General features: G+C 58.6%; 7 protein-coding genes across 7 annotated transcripts; 3 read left to right on the top strand and 4 right to left on the bottom strand.

Moving 5' to 3' along the window:
• Positions 1 to 4: 4 nt before the first annotated feature.
• On the bottom strand, positions 5 to 2,763 carry SCHCODRAFT_02636897 (uncharacterized protein). The gene is made up of 2 exons (XM_003028627.3): positions 2,488 to 2,763; positions 5 to 2,433 (listed from the first exon to the last, which is right to left on the bottom strand). Exons 1-2 carry the CDS (start codon positions 2,582 to 2,584, stop codon positions 389 to 391), a joined length of 2,142 nt encoding a protein of 713 aa, XP_003028673.1. The 5' UTR covers positions 2,585 to 2,763; the 3' UTR covers positions 5 to 388.
• Positions 2,764 to 3,216: 453 nt separating this feature from the next.
• Positions 3,217 to 4,050, top strand: SCHCODRAFT_02636901 (uncharacterized protein). Its single transcript, XM_003028933.2, has 3 exons — positions 3,217 to 3,422; positions 3,473 to 3,612; positions 3,670 to 4,050. The coding sequence occupies exons 1-2, from the start codon at positions 3,225 to 3,227 to the stop codon at positions 3,581 to 3,583; spliced, it is 309 nt and encodes a 102-aa protein (XP_003028979.1). The 5' UTR covers positions 3,217 to 3,224; the 3' UTR covers positions 3,584 to 3,612; positions 3,670 to 4,050.
• SCHCODRAFT_02513661 (uncharacterized protein) lies at positions 4,016 to 4,922 on the bottom strand (the record flags this gene model as incomplete). The annotated part of the gene is made up of 2 exons (XM_003028626.1): positions 4,016 to 4,316; positions 4,387 to 4,922. The coding sequence occupies 2 exons, from the start codon at positions 4,920 to 4,922 to the stop codon at positions 4,016 to 4,018; spliced, it is 837 nt and encodes a 278-aa protein (XP_003028672.1).
• Positions 4,923 to 5,136: 214 nt separating this feature from the next.
• Positions 5,137 to 6,924, bottom strand: SCHCODRAFT_02636907 (GPP34-domain-containing protein). Its single transcript, XM_003028625.2, has 3 exons — positions 6,582 to 6,924; positions 6,275 to 6,527; positions 5,137 to 5,963 (listed from the first exon to the last, which is right to left on the bottom strand). The coding sequence occupies exons 1-3, from the start codon at positions 6,858 to 6,860 to the stop codon at positions 5,350 to 5,352; spliced, it is 1,146 nt and encodes a 381-aa protein (XP_003028671.1). The 5' UTR covers positions 6,861 to 6,924; the 3' UTR covers positions 5,137 to 5,349.
• A 1,054-nt stretch (positions 6,925 to 7,978) lies between these two features.
• SCHCODRAFT_02551368 (uncharacterized protein) lies at positions 7,979 to 10,284 on the top strand. Its single transcript, XM_003028932.3, has 2 exons — positions 7,979 to 8,354; positions 8,402 to 10,284. Exons 1-2 carry the CDS (start codon positions 7,997 to 7,999, stop codon positions 9,895 to 9,897), a joined length of 1,854 nt encoding a protein of 617 aa, XP_003028978.1. The 5' UTR covers positions 7,979 to 7,996; the 3' UTR covers positions 9,898 to 10,284.
• Positions 10,285 to 10,811: 527 nt separating this feature from the next.
• SCHCODRAFT_02636914 (Pkinase-domain-containing protein) lies at positions 10,812 to 12,469 on the top strand. Its single transcript, XM_003028931.2, has 7 exons — positions 10,812 to 10,923; positions 10,996 to 11,272; positions 11,323 to 11,418; positions 11,478 to 11,566; positions 11,617 to 11,741; positions 11,813 to 12,157; positions 12,209 to 12,469. Exons 1-7 carry the CDS (start codon positions 10,838 to 10,840, stop codon positions 12,265 to 12,267), a joined length of 1,077 nt encoding a protein of 358 aa, XP_003028977.1. The 5' UTR covers positions 10,812 to 10,837; the 3' UTR covers positions 12,268 to 12,469.
• A 761-nt stretch (positions 12,470 to 13,230) lies between these two features.
• SCHCODRAFT_02636916 (uncharacterized protein) lies at positions 13,231 to 13,638 on the bottom strand. The gene has a single exon (XM_050345940.1). The coding sequence runs from the start codon at positions 13,630 to 13,632 to the stop codon at positions 13,399 to 13,401; it is 234 nt and encodes a 77-aa protein (XP_050198515.1). The 5' UTR covers positions 13,633 to 13,638; the 3' UTR covers positions 13,231 to 13,398.
• Positions 13,639 to 13,716: the final 78 nt, after the last annotated feature.

A 13,716-nucleotide genomic window follows, 5' to 3' on the forward strand; every position in this document is an offset into this window, starting at 1 on the left:
ACCTCGGTGAACCTCGGTGGCTCGATGTGTTTACAGCACGGTTCATTAGTACATGTACAAATCCGCCAGTGCTATGGGGAACGTGAAGAGCAACCATAAGGACCCAGGCGTACATATCTATCGTGAATACGAACCAAAAGTCAGTTGCACGTCGAGACTGGCTCAAGCAAATGGTAGTGGAAAAAAGCGAGATCAGTGCGAGAGATATATAGAGAACAAGATGGAAAGTAGGCAGAGACGGCATCTACTATACCGGTCCATTACAAGTACACACACATGCGCGTCGGACACGAACATAACAATTGGTTGAATCTTCTACTTTTCGTTATTCTTCCCCGCCGCGACACAACGGCATCCAGCTCAAGGACTCCAGATACGGGCCTCCCGCTCACGCATCCATGTTGTCCATGCTGAATAGATCGTCGTCGTCCGCGGGCGCCGCCGCCGGCTGCGACAGCGGGCTCACGCCCTGCGCAGGGCCCTTCTGTGCAGTCGCCGGTGCCGGCGCCTTCGACTTCGCGGCCGCCGAGTATGACAGCCGCGAGAACATCTGGTCCAGCGTCGACCCGCCCTGCTGCGAGCCCGGCACGCCAGCGGGGCGCGACCCGACGCCCGCGCCGCTGATGCCCGGCGGAGGCGTGCTCGCAGCCCAGTCGCTCATGCTGCCCGAGAAGGAGCCGAAGGCATTCGCGCCGCCGACGCCAGGGCTCGTGCTGACGGCGCCGAAAGTAGAGCCGCTCGGCGAAGCGAGCGGGAGAGGCGGAGGCAAGGCATGGATGCGCGAGTAGCCTGCAGCGAGGCCCTGGGGCAAGGACTGCCCTGGTGCGTGCGACTGCAAGGCACGGGTCGAAGGCGACATGACGAGGTTCTCCTGTACACCGGGCTGAGGAGCGGTGATGTTCCTTGGCTGCGGCCCATTGCGGAGGTAAGACTCAGTCTGCGCGTTCGTCGCACCCTGCGAGTACTGGGTAAGGTCGAAGGGTGAGCGAGCCGGGTTGCCAGCATTGGGTTGACCATATATCGGGGCAGAGACGTTGCGAACGCCACGTCCGAGCTGCTGCTTGGCGTAGTTCTGGTGGATGGAAGGGAGAAAGGCAGCACTGGCATTGCTGGGCGACAGACCGATGATGAACGCATTGTCGTCCACGAAAGAGCCATGCGAGAAGGAGCCTGGGACGCCCAGATGGGCGTTAGGCGAGGAGGGGAGCCCTGAGTGGGATGACAAGAGCGGCGGCTTGGGAGCGTCCGCAGGCGGGTTCTCCGACCAGATCGAGCGCACATCGGCAAGCAACGACGGGGCAGGGACAGAGCGGGAATACCGATGACCGGATGCAGCAGGTTCTCTCGGCGGGAGGGGCTGATGCTGGCTCGGCGTGCCAGTCGGTGTTTGCCCAGAGTTGGTGCGCGACATACGGCGACTGCGCTCCTCGGGCGTCAACAGATCGGTCAAGGACCCGGGAATGAACTCCTCAAGATCGTCCTCTCCACCGTCATCAGGTATGCCAGGCGGACGACCACGAATGGTTCGCTGATTGTATGCACCCTCATCGTCCATATTGCTCCAGCCTACCGAGCGGCTGACAGCCCCATTGCCACCTCCCATGGTCATCGCGAGACCACTGCCAAGGCTAGCGGCGATCCCCTTGTTCTGCCAGGCGTCCTCACGGAACGCAGTCTGGTTATGCGGCGCACTGAACGGGGATGTGGTGGCGCCCTCGTTCGCCTGCAAGGACGAGCTGGCGTCCCTGGATGGTGATGGGGTAAGCCCATTGATTCGGCGAGGGGACGTGGCTAGGCCAGACTGGCGCGGGGGCGAGCCGATGGGGCCGAGATCGGCGGGGGGTGGGGTCGTCTTTGCCTGCCTGCGAGGCGAGGCAACAGGAATGCTCGACGCGGGAGACGGCGCCTCCTTATTAATCGGATCCGCCGCCTCATGTGTCGGGCTCGACTGCGACTGCTGCCGGGCCGGGGCCGCAGGCAGCTCCGCGGACTCGTCCAGCGCCTCCGTGAACGACGCAAAGTCGGTGTTCTTGATCGCAGGCGCAGGCGCCGAGGGGGACACCTTGAGCGACATCGGGGGCCGCCCAGAGCGCGTGGGGGCGGTCGACCCGCCGGACAGGAGCGAGTTGGAGCGTCCGCTCGCGCCTGCGCCCTCGCGCTTGCCCCGCCGTCCACCACCTTCCTTCCCGCCGCCACCTCCAGCTGCCTGCTGCGCCGCACGCTTGTTCTTGCGGTCCATCGCCATGCTCTGCCCAGGCAGGACGTGCGCGAGCGCGCACTTGTGCCCGAACTTGCAGTTCCCCTTGACAAACCACGCGCAGGTGTCCTTCGGCGCGCCCGGCTCCGCTGACGAGTGCGAGAAGGGGCAGGACGAGCCCGCGGTGCAGCCACCGACGCGGAAGAATTTGCAGGGCACATGGCTCAGGTCCTTCGCTGCGCAGGGAGGGAGGTAAATATTGTGGCTAGGGGCGGGGGCGGGCTACGTACATTTGGCGGACTTCCTTCCCTTGTCGTATCCCCGTCCCTCGCGATCTCTCTCCTCATGTTGCGATCCGGACGATTCAAGTCGGTCTGCAGACGGCATTGACTGATCGTAGAGGGGTGCTGGTGCGTGCCGTGGTGATGGGGGTGTGAATCAGAATATGGAGCCGCGACCAGTCCGTGCGAAGGGGGGATGGGTAAGAGATACAATGATACAACAGAAGAGAAGTACGAGTTGGTGGTACACGGCTCTGGGGACGACTCCAAGGGGCGCACGACAAGAGCTCGAGAGATGCAGCACGCCGAGTTTAGGCATGCGAAAAATTCGCCACGCGACCGGCATCTCGGCCATATGTAGGCGCGTGGAGGACCTCATCTCGGCTAGATGCCTCGTTCTGCCTACAGGCAGGAGGGAGGGCATAAGAAGTACGTAGACGGAGTAACTCTTGAATGAGCTGGGGGTCAGAATGTCGAGCTTACGTCCGAATTCGAGCCTTATGCATCCTCATACGCATCCTCGACCGTATGCTCGAGTATGTCACCTGAGCCAAGCACAACCTCGTCCTACTACCTTCTCACCCTCTTTCTGAGAGTAAGGGGATCATGTTCACGCAGTGTAGACATTTTTGTTTGCTATAATGAAGTAAACTTCGAAGTCGAACATGATACTTCCCGGCCCGGACGTCCCGTTCATGATCGCGCCGGACGGGCGCGTCACTTCCCCACCTTCATCTTTCCTCACCATGGCCCACAGTCTCAACGAGAAGTGCACTCCCCTCAAGAAGGAGTACGACAACTGCTTTAACGCCTGGTTTGAAGGCTATCTCGAGCCCGCTGTCGCGACCACCGACCAGGCGCGCTCCGAATTCTCGAAGCGGAAAGCGCAGGAGTTCCAAGACAAGTGCGGGCCCGTTTGGAATAGTTATCGGGAATGTGTTCAGGTGCGCTGCGTCCCATGACGTGTGGAGGATATTTTCTGACCTGGCAATAGCAAGCGGTGAAGGACAAGGGGTTGGACACGTTATTGCAAGCGGCCCGCGAAGAGAACCCCTTGACGGAGACGGACACGCGAAGTCCACCTCAGGATCCCCAAACCAAGTGACATGAAGGCGAGAAATGGGTGCTCCCGAGGTACGCGTGGATTTGTCTCCTCGTTATGTCTGCCTGTTGCTAATCGCGCGTTCAAAGGAATATGACCGCGAGCGTCCACAACATTATAGCATTGTACACTACCACAACTCATAAAAATCATCCCATGGTGATATGAAGTAACTCTAGCACAGGAGACCGAGCATCAACCGCACTGTTAGGTACGCCTTGCATCACATAGGCTTCAAGAACGCCCTCATCGGCGGAATCCCCTTCACCTCCTGCTCCACCCTCTGCCGCCACAAATGCAGCCCACTGCTACACAGCGAACTCTTGCACGACACGCACGACACTGCCTCGTTCGTGAACACGGTCTCCAGCCGCCTCAGCGACGAGACATGGCCGCCCAAGTTCGCAAGGACGACCGCGCAGATACGCGTCCAGTTCACGCAAGCCTCGTACCCGCCGCGGTGGCCCAGCGGTGCGCACCGACATGCGGATGCGAGGACGTTGCGCCAGGCTTCGAGGTAGAGCATCTATGGGGTGTCAATTGGCCTTTCGGGGCAGATAGGACAGGCGAGAGAGTCGGACGCACATATGGCACGACGAACAACCCGGACAGCGACTTCAGGACCTCCGACACTGGCAGGCTAATTGTGAGCGGCGCCGCCGCATCCAAAATTTCAAAATATGAATGCCGCGCCGCATAGTTCATGATCTCCACTGGGTGGTCAGGTAGTGTCTCCCTATCGAATTCAGTCAGCTTTCACCCTTCAAATTTCTTTCTTGCCACGCCTCCTCTACAAACTCACTCACCTCATCCTAATCCTACAAATCCCCATCGCGCTGAACACCTCATACTTCTCCGCCGCCTCCGCCAGTGCGTCCAGCCTCTCAAACGGGACACCCTCGAGCGTCGGCTGCCGCCATGGGTAGATGAACTGAAATAGCAGCTCGAGCGTGACTCCATCCTCCGTTAGGTCGACGGCCTCAGTGGCGTGGCAAGCAAGCTCAGCAGGGGGGAAGGCGCCGGCGTGCGTGTCGAGGTTGACGCGGTGAATGTGGAAGAGGAGGCCGTCGCAGGAGCGGAAGGTGATGTCGGAGTCGGGAAACCAGACTGGGGGAAGGGGGGAGGATGAGGTAAGGGTAGGGGGGATGAAGGGTAGGGTCGGATGAAGGGCAGGTCGGACGAGGGAGGAATGTGAGGTTAGTACATAGGTGGTACAAGTTGATGATGTGGCACGCACAGCGCTCGGATACCCTGGAAGTACTACTCTTACTGTGCTCTGCCATAGTACTTGGAGTACGTTGAGGGTGATAGGGTGAGGCGAAGAATAGGGAGTGCGAGACATTCGCACGCGAAGCATATTTGCTCATTTGTCTTGCTTACAGTTGGTGCTGAAGACGTAAAGGGGATACGTCTATGCGTTATGCTTACTGCAGAGGATGACCTAGTCCTCCCTGTGACGAGAACGCGGCGCAGTGGGGTGTCGTTTCTGGAGGGTCAAACGAACAAACATGAGTAAACAATTGGCCATCCGAGTACGGCTTTCCTGTGAGGCTTCGTGACTGTCTACACGCACGTGTATTGATATCTCCTTTCGAGTTCTAAGAAGTAGCCTAACAATCGCTACAGACAGCGTTTACAGTCACAAACACCCTACAAACTTCGAAGTCACTCCATACCAATCCGCTCCAAGGCCTTCGCAAGTCGTATAAATATATAGCTGACGCAGGCAAGGTATCGATCGTATACAGAACATTAAGAGGCCGAAGAGTCTATAGAAGCGAATCCAGTTTCGAGAGCACCTCTAGCACGCCCGCCACAAGCTCAAAGCTCACATCCTCGTCCCCGCCAATCGACTCCTTGCGCACCTCGGCTAGCAGCCCGAGGATGCTCTCCCGCCCGGCGTCGCCGCTACCCCCAGTGGCGATGCGCGCCGTCGCCGTTCGCCGACGGGGTGTGCTCACCGCCTCGCTCGCCCCGCTAGCCGCCCCGAACGGCCAGCTCGCGAACTCGCCGAGGATCTCATCGCAACGCGCGAACGCATCCTCGCGCTCCTCATACCCCAGCCTTCCAAACGCGTTGTCCAAGACACTCGCGGTGTACGCGGCGCAGACGAGGCAGACGGCGCGCAGGGCGCGGCACTGGACGCCCTCCTTGTCGAGCGCGGCGGGCGGGACGGCGGAGGTGGTGGCGGTGAGGAGGGAGACGACGCGGGTGACGATGGACTCTTTGGTGCGGATGTCCGACACGGGGTGGGTGGCCATGTCGAATAGGAGGAAGTTGCGCTTCTCGGTACGGAGAACGCCCTTGTCGACGAGGCCCTTGGCGAGGCGCTCGCGGACTTGCTTGAGCTGGAAGCCTATCTTCATGACGTTCCACGTCTCGCCTGTGAACCAGTGAGACTCGAGAAAGGATCTCGTCATCATGACAAGTAAGGGGAATGAGTGTGTGCGTTGAGCGTGACTGCGCGGCACCATAACCGACGAGCAAACGATGTCCATTGAAGCGATGCAGACGGTTAACATTGGCCAGAAGGCACTATCACCCACTCAATAACCGTCTGATCTGTCCCATTCGAGGAACAGAATCGCGTCGGAGGCTCGCCTGCAGCCGAAAGTCTCCTCAAGGTGACGAGTGCACATCGAGCGTGTAGAGTAGACTTGCAGTGGAGACGGGAGCACAGAGCGAGACACTCACCGCTAAGGAGGTCAATCCAGTTGTTTATTCCGAGCTTTTCTGTCTCCTGCGACTTCATCAGCCGCAAGGTCTCGTCCAGGATGGTTTCCCCCGTCTGCCGCTCGTCGATGACCTCGACAACGCGCTCGGAGAGGGGTAGGCGTTTTCGGGCCGGATCCTTCACCAGTGCTATTCGACGTCGCAGGGCGAGCTCAATCAGAATGCAGCCGCGCAAAGCATACGAGATGTTGTCGTTCCAGAACGAAAGATAGCCCTGTATCACGGTCAATCAGCGGGCATTTCGCGACGATGCGGCCAGGGCGCGCACCTGCTTGTCCTTCAGGCCCAAAAGCAAGACCTCCTCCATGAGCGTGAGGCGGGGCATCTTACCGCCTGCCTTCGCCTCCTCATTCGCGTCCTCGAGATCCCGCGGATCGTATGCTATCTTGCTACCGCCAGCAAAAGCGGATCCGGCGTGCACGGGCGAGGTGACCGCGCTGCCGTTCGGGCTGGGGGCAGAGAAACGTCGGTGGTCGTCATCGTCATCGTTGCTCGCGGATGCGTTGCCGCCGACACGGCGACGAGAGAGACCGCCCGCTGAGGCCATTGCGAGAGGAGCGCGCGGGATGGGTGGAGCTGAACGTCGTCGAGAGCGCGGAAGGCAAGCTCCGTTTGATCGCCCAATTCGTGGCTTCCGATCTTGTCTGCGACCGTCAACCGCGCTGCGCTTCAACTGCGCCCCCCTCTCGCCATCGCATATATTTACGCCTCTTGCACAGACTAAGGCACGGCTGGCACTGTCCCCGTGAAATTTCTGAAGTCAGACAGCTACACGTCACAGCAGCGCGATCCTTTGCAGGTGAGTTAACCCTCCGTTTGCTCCCACTCTTCCCCTCTTCCCCAACGCGATGACGAGAATAAGCACAATACTGGACGACGCTATGGACGTCTGTGTTCGCGCCGTGTTTCCACGCGAGTATCATCTCATTGTGGCTAACCTCGCAGGACACTTCATGGATGACAGTTGATTAATTTGCAACCCGAGCGGCTCCTCCAATCCTTTCAAAATAATCCCACAATGGCTCTAAAGACTACAGTACTGATATAATCTCAGGTTGTGCAGACCGATACCGTCTTTTGCCGTATGTGTTGCGGGCCTCAAAAGCCTTCGCCCACTGGAGATAATCAGCTCCGAGTCCTTCAACGGTGTATGGCTCGCATTTCGAATTCTGCTCGTGTGTCTGGTGCGTAACATAGGAAACTGCCACCCTCACCTCGTCGGTACCGTCAGCTTTGTATATCTTGGCGGTGTTCGTACTGCCCCCCGAGTCTTCGACCCGCCAGACCTCAGAACCGGGACACGATCTCGCATGTTATGTGCAAGAACTCAAACATGTTCGTCCAGGGGAGGGTGCTCGCTTCGAAGCCATCATGGTAGGTGATGAGTAGCGGTATCGATTCCTTGCTTTTCGAGAGAAGTACCTATGTACGCGCAAATCACAGCCTGACTGAAATTCATGTCTCGTCTCTACCTTATTGAATTCCTGACCCCCTACGGTGTCATACTCGCTTTCCAACATGGCCATTGGGCACTCCAGGCGCCTCAGCCAGATTATTCTCGCTCCTTGAGGCAGTGAACCTGAACGTGAAATAGGCGCGTATTTGTGAATATTTGTTCCGTCATCCGGATGACGCTTCGCTTGTGGTCGACGGCCAGCGTTCCTGAACTTGTACTTATCCTCCATGTCGAAGCGAAAGCTTGCGCTTCACCCGAGCGCGCTGTCGGAAAGCGAGTATGACTTCTATACTGCTGCCCTGAACTCGTTTCTCTCCCCCGAGGAGGCGAATGACGACGATCTCGACTACACGTCGGTTCGCATCTCGACGCGCGAAGTGCGCGCCTGGTTACGCGGACGATACTCGCCACCAGTGCCCGGACAGACCATCGACGAGATTCTCTCACTAGTTTCCAATGGCGCGTCGCTCGATGGGCAGTTGTCGGGGGGAGAGTTTTTCGCGGCTGTGCGCCTCGTTGTACATATCACCAACGGCAAGAGTTCAGGGGGAGAGATGGAATGGCGCGCACTTGCATTCACACAAGGTATGCCTCATGCTACTACTCAGGTATCTGAGCTAACATCTCTGTAGCGGATCCGAATCCCAACTCGAACGCGGCGGTGAGCCCCGCGCCACCAACGCCTGGATTGTTGAGAAGCAAGACCACGACTACGCCCTCCAAGACGTCGCCTCGTGGAAACAAACTATCTCATAATCCTTTCTCTGGGGCCGCTAGCAAACCCCCTGTTCATCCACTCAATCGATCGTCCTCCCTCAGTCGAACCCACACCCCTTCATCTTCCGTAGATGACAGTGCGGACTCCCCTACACCCACACCCGCTCAGCATGCCTCACACAACCCCTTCTTCCATCCGACCACCGCCTTGCAAACACCACCCTTCAGCTCGTCGAAATCTGACGGCGCCAGCCATGCGACCGTGCGCGATAGGAGCAAGCTACCGCCCCTTCCGCCGCGCAAGCCGGCAACTCTGCGGACGAACTCCGCATTGAGCGCGCCTCATCAGACGTCACCCCTGATCCTGCAGTCGCTAATAGCTTCCAAGACCGCGCAGACGCTGAAGAAGGCCGAGCAGGAGCGCGGGCGGGAGCGGGTATTCGTTCCCGTGCAATCCTCGTCATCTGCACCCTTCTCGTCGCTTCGGACAACAAGCCCATCGAAGATGCACTCCTCTGCATCGTCCGCGTCCTCCGTCTCGAGCTCTTCCGCATCGCAGCCTCATCCACCGAAGCTGCCACGACGACCAGCACCGCCCCCGAAGGACAAGACCCAGAGGCGTCCGCCAAGCCCGCCGATCAGCACGACGTCGATGAGGGAAGTAGCGATGGCAGGATATGTGCCGCCGTCCGACGAGCATGATCGTTCAGCGAGCAGCTCTCCAACGCGCCGCCCTCCTCCGCCGCCTAAGCACCCATTGCGTAATAAGCCACCGTCACCGCCGACACCCGACACGGAGTACGACTCCGTCCCATCCACGCCCACTGGCCGTCACACCCTTCATCGCCCTTCCCGCTCGCAGTCCCTCATCCAGCCGTCCACTCCCACCGAAGGCGTGCCACCCCGCAAGAAACGCCCTGAGAGCGTGCAGGTGCTGCCATCTCCTGCCGGTCCCATCACGAATCCCTTCCCAACTTCCTCCGCCACCTCGCCCTTCAATAATCCCCTCGGACGTCACTTCACGCTCACCTCCCCGCACAAACGCGCTGCGAGCATCGGGCTGCACGGTGCGGAGGCGCTCAAGAAGGAGGCGACGTCACTGCGTTACAAGGCGGAGGCGGGCCTGCGCCCAGGCCGCGGCTACGTCCGGCACGACGTCGACCTCGGCGTCGACAAGATGACGGACCCCGAGGAGTGGCAGCGCGAGCAGGAAGAGGAGGAGCGCCTGCTGATGCGGAGGCGGGTGAGCGAGAGCCCCCTGCCCTCGCCGAGTCCCGCGGATAGCGAGTTTGGGGAGTCACCCTTCCACGACAGGTGGGCCGGGCGCCGTCGGGAGAGCACGAGCAGCGGGGAGGGTCCTGACATTGATCTCACTCCGCGGCGGGACGGGGAAGGCTGGAGGCGGTTGTGAGGTTCACGAGCTGCCGATGAGGTCTCCGGGCCGTTGGGAAGCACCATACAAGATGAACAATACTCATTGCATCTACTAATCGTTACTTAGATTATCTTAGTTATCGCCTGTGTGCTGCAGCGCCGCAAGTTCGACTTCGAGATGTAACATATAGGCATTGACTGCCGCTGTAAGTAGATATACAGATGCACCCTACGGTTGCTGCTAGTCATTATGTGCGCGAGCAGTATGCCAATAAGCTAGCTTTTGTGGCACCCCAGCCTAGCTGCCTGAAGCTCATCACGATGTGTGAATGCAAGCGAGGTGCGCGTTGATACTAGAGTATTCCGCAGGACGTGTCCTTGAAGGCTCACGCCGTCATTGCGAGGTCCAGGCCAGGACAGTTTCGGCATACACCCGTGAGTTGGCTCCCTGTTGCCCACGAATGAGTGCACCAACTCCAACCTGAAGTAAGGAGTGACTCAAATCCGCTGGTCTGGCCCTCGAGAGGACCGCGGGTGCGGTCACTCGCCTGCGCTGCGAGTGCGGCCATTGTACGGGAGCTTACCGTGTTCTTGTTATCGTAACACCCGTCTCCAAGGCTTTTGACATCGAAGGTTGAGCTTATGGAGGTGACGACAACTGATTGGCGCCGACGAGTCCGTATAGCAGGGTACCATTCAGTCCCGGCGAATTCGAGGAGCCTGGCTTCATTTTCAGAGGGTAGTGCTCGTCGAAAGCGTCTCGATCGAGCGTAGTGCAGTACACAGATCATATTGAGGAAAACAGGGTGCGTGCATGCTAGATGAATAAACCTTGTGAGCGAGGAATGACTGCCTTGTGGGAGGAGATGGAGGCAAATTCAAAGTTGAACTTGCCACGTGCTCGCGAGGCCAAATAAATCCATTTGGATTTCCGGCGGCCCGCTTGGAAACAAAGACTCTTGTTCCCTACCATCACGATGGACGAACGCACGACCCAGTTCGTTATCCAGAGCAACTACCAGCCGCTGGACGTCATTGGTGAAGGCGCATATGGCGTCGTGTGGTGCGTAAACGCCGTCTCCCGGTCTCCCCCTCGCGTGCACGACTGACCTACCTGCGCCTCACGCGCCCCCAGTTCCGCGCTGCACATGCCCACTCAGCGCAAGGTCGCAATAAAGCGCATCACCCCCTTCGACCACAGCATGTTCTGCCTGCGCACCCTGCGCGAGATCAAGCTCCTCCGGCACTTCCACCACGAGAACATCATCGCGATCCTCGATATCCTGCGTCCCCCCAGTTTGCAAGACTTCACGGAGGTGTATCTTGTGCAGGAGCTAATGGAGACGGACCTGCACCGTGTTATACGGACACAGGAGCTCAGTGACGATCACTGCCAATATTTCATCTACCAGGTGCGTCCTGCGCTGGCACCGTCGTTCCCCCGGCTGATCCGCAGCACTAGACCCTCCGCGCTCTTAAGGCGCTTCACTCTGCAGATGTACTGCACCGAGACCTCAAACCCTCCAACCTCCTCTTGAACGCAAATTGCGATCTCAAGGTATGTCGCGCCCCCTCGCTCGGGCATCCCCCCGCCTTCCTTCCTCACAACGCGCCCAGCTATGCGACTTCGGTCTCGCACGGTCCGCACGACCGCCTCCAAATGTAGAGGACAGCAGCACATTCATGACGGAATACGTTGCAACAAGGTGCGGCACTCGTCGGTCCTCATGACGACGCGCCACAATCTCCTCCGCAGATGGTATCGCGCCCCCGAAGTCATGCTCACCTTCAAAGAGTACACTCGAGCCATAGACATGTGGTCCGTCGGCTGCGTCCTCGCTGAGATGCTCAGCGGCAAGCCCCTCTTCCCCGGCAGAGACTGTGCGTGCCTGTCCTCCCCCTCGCCCGCGCGTCGGTCCCGCCTCTTTAATTCTCATCTAACTCGTCTCCAGATCACCACCAGCTGTCGATCATTCTCGACATCCTTGGCACGCCCTCGCTGGACGACTTCTACGCCATCACCTCGCAGCGCTCGCGCGAGTACATCCGCGCGCTCCCATTCCGCAAAAAGAAGAGCTTCCGGTACCTCTTCCCGGACGCGAACCCGCTCGCGGTCGACCTCCTTGAGCAGCTGCTCACCTTCAGCCCGAAGCGCCGCATCGACGTCGAGCAGGCGCTCAAGCACCCGTACCTCGCGCCATACCACGACCCGCAGGACGAGCCGACGGCCGAACCCCTCGACCCGTCCTTCTTCTCCTTCGATAACGGGGAGCAAATGCGGAAAGAGGACCTGAAAGGTATGTCTGTCCCTCCGAGCGCGCGAAGGCCGTCCGCTGACCTTCGAGCAGTACTGATTTACGAGGAAGTCACTCGGCCGCAGCCCTTCCAGCTCTCCGAAGAGGCATAGTGCCCCTTGTTCCGTCTTCTCTCCGCGTGCTTCGTGCATAGATGTCCAGCGGCGTTTGACACGTCCTGGATTCTTTGGTTGGTGATATAATGCGCAATTGCAATGCATCCTCATATATCTTATTGCTATAATCTGGCACATTACATAGCCTGTTTACTTACTTCTGTGGTGGAATGCAGTGGCGTCTTGCATACAAGGGCCTCTTGTGCGATGAATATCTCTTGTTCTTCCAGGATCTCGGGGGTATGTCAGCTGATGATTAGGTCTGCCTCGCTATCAGCCCGAGCATCTTCTGGCCTTCAAAATCAATCTCGAGGTGTTCTAGAACGCCTTCTACTCTTACTCGAGGACAATGAAATGGCCCGCAGAAGTCAAACAGAGGCTCGGGCGCAGCTGGAAGGCATTCACTTCAACTTCGGTCGTCGGCTATGCGGGACTTCGTCCGAGACCCTACGTACACGAGGGAGGAAGGATGTACTACGCCGGGGTGCACCGCAGCCTAGGCTAGCTATTCCTGAAGAGTCGGAATGTTGTAAACGGGGTTCCTCTTGTCTAGCGCAGGTCCGCACGCGTCCATTTTCCGAGGCTCGCAAAAAATCACAAGTCACGCGGCAATCTCCGAGCCCCACGTGACCATGGTTGAACTTCTGGTCAAACTCAGATGGCAGTCGAAAGAGACCTTTCCTCAGGCATGCCTGGGGTGAGGTCGCGAGAGATAAATTGGAGTATCTTTTTCAGGCCTTTGGGATAGCATCTGCGCCGCGCTGCCGACGTCAGGCTCAGTACAGTCAACCAACACACCTTCGACCTTCGGATAGATCGATGGCAGGCAAGGGTGTTCATCGGCGGCAAGCTGGGCTGCTCATGAGGTATATATATGGAAAGACTGTGCAACGGGAAAGACCATGAATCAAATTTCTCGCGAAATGTGTTCGCCTCCCAGTGCTACGACAGCGACATGGCTGCATCTATGGTGATTGGCATATACTTACGTGGCCTCATGACCTTCAGACGGTCGCATGTATGTCTGGACCGATGATTCGCAAGGAAGGCATCAACTCGCCTTTCCCGACGGCGTAAGCGTCAATCTGAAGAGAAAAGGGCCCGGGTAACGCAGTCATCGATGTCTAGCTAATCCAGTTGCGAGAGATGCGAGGCAGGGGGAAGGGGATGGTTTGCGCGAGTGGGATAGAAGTTAGCCTGAGCATTCATCTGCAGAGAAGAGCGCTGGCCAGAGGCAAGTGCAAAGTCCGAATATCCAGTTTGGGAGTGAAGAGCGCGGTCAGATCGTGATTTGGTGTACCAGATGGCGTGTAAGCCCGAGAACCGCCTTACAAGACAGGTGAAGCGACACAGGTCCCTCATACCCTGTCCCAGACTCTATAGGAAAGCCTGTGAGAGCAGAGGTTGAACATGAACGGCAGCGCGCCGGCCGGAACGGGACTTGGA

Source organism: Schizophyllum commune, assembly GCF_000143185.2.
Source record: "Schizophyllum commune H4-8 unplaced genomic scaffold SCHCOscaffold_10, whole genome shotgun sequence".
NCBI classification, from domain to species: Eukaryota; Fungi; Basidiomycota; class Agaricomycetes; order Agaricales; family Schizophyllaceae; genus Schizophyllum; species Schizophyllum commune.

What these genes read in the sequence shown, in the direction of transcription:
- SCHCODRAFT_02551368 (XM_003028932.3), top strand. Translation starts at nt 7,997, where the DNA reads ATGTCGAAGCGAAAGCTTGCGCTTCACCCGAGCGCGCTGTCGGAAAGC. An exon ending in CGCACTTGCATTCACACAAG is followed by an intron (nt 8,355 to 8,401) that starts GTATGCCTCATG and finishes ACATCTCTGTAG; the next exon opens with CGGATCCGAATCCCAACTCG.
- SCHCODRAFT_02636914 (XM_003028931.2), top strand. Translation starts at nt 10,838, where the DNA reads ATGGACGAACGCACGACCCAGTTCGTTATCCAGAGCAACTACCAGCCG. An exon ending in ACGGAATACGTTGCAACAAG is followed by an intron (nt 11,567 to 11,616) that starts GTGCGGCACTCG and finishes TCTCCTCCGCAG; the next exon opens with ATGGTATCGCGCCCCCGAAG. An exon ending in CCTCTTCCCCGGCAGAGACT is followed by an intron (nt 11,742 to 11,812) that starts GTGCGTGCCTGT and finishes ACTCGTCTCCAG; the next exon opens with ATCACCACCAGCTGTCGATC.
- SCHCODRAFT_02636897 (XM_003028627.3), bottom strand. Translation starts at nt 2,584, where the DNA reads ATGCCGTCTGCAGACCGACTTGAATCGTCCGGATCGCAACATGAGGAG. An exon ending in GGGAAGGAAGTCCGCCAAAT is followed by an intron (nt 2,434 to 2,487) that starts GTACGTAGCCCG and finishes CTCCCTGCGCAG; the next exon opens with CGAAGGACCTGAGCCATGTG.
- SCHCODRAFT_02636901 (XM_003028933.2), top strand. Translation starts at nt 3,225, where the DNA reads ATGGCCCACAGTCTCAACGAGAAGTGCACTCCCCTCAAGAAGGAGTAC. An exon ending in GTTATCGGGAATGTGTTCAG is followed by an intron (nt 3,423 to 3,472) that starts GTGCGCTGCGTC and finishes ACCTGGCAATAG; the next exon opens with CAAGCGGTGAAGGACAAGGG.
- SCHCODRAFT_02636907 (XM_003028625.2), bottom strand. Translation starts at nt 6,860, where the DNA reads ATGGCCTCAGCGGGCGGTCTCTCTCGTCGCCGTGTCGGCGGCAACGCA. An exon ending in TGGGCCTGAAGGACAAGCAG is followed by an intron (nt 6,528 to 6,581) that starts GTGCGCGCCCTG and finishes ACCGTGATACAG; the next exon opens with GGCTATCTTTCGTTCTGGAA. An exon ending in CTGGATTGACCTCCTTAGCG is followed by an intron (nt 5,964 to 6,274) that starts GTGAGTGTCTCG and finishes ACTGGTTCACAG; the next exon opens with GCGAGACGTGGAACGTCATG.
- SCHCODRAFT_02636916 (XM_050345940.1), bottom strand. Translation starts at nt 13,632, where the DNA reads ATGAGGGACCTGTGTCGCTTCACCTGTCTTGTAAGGCGGTTCTCGGGC.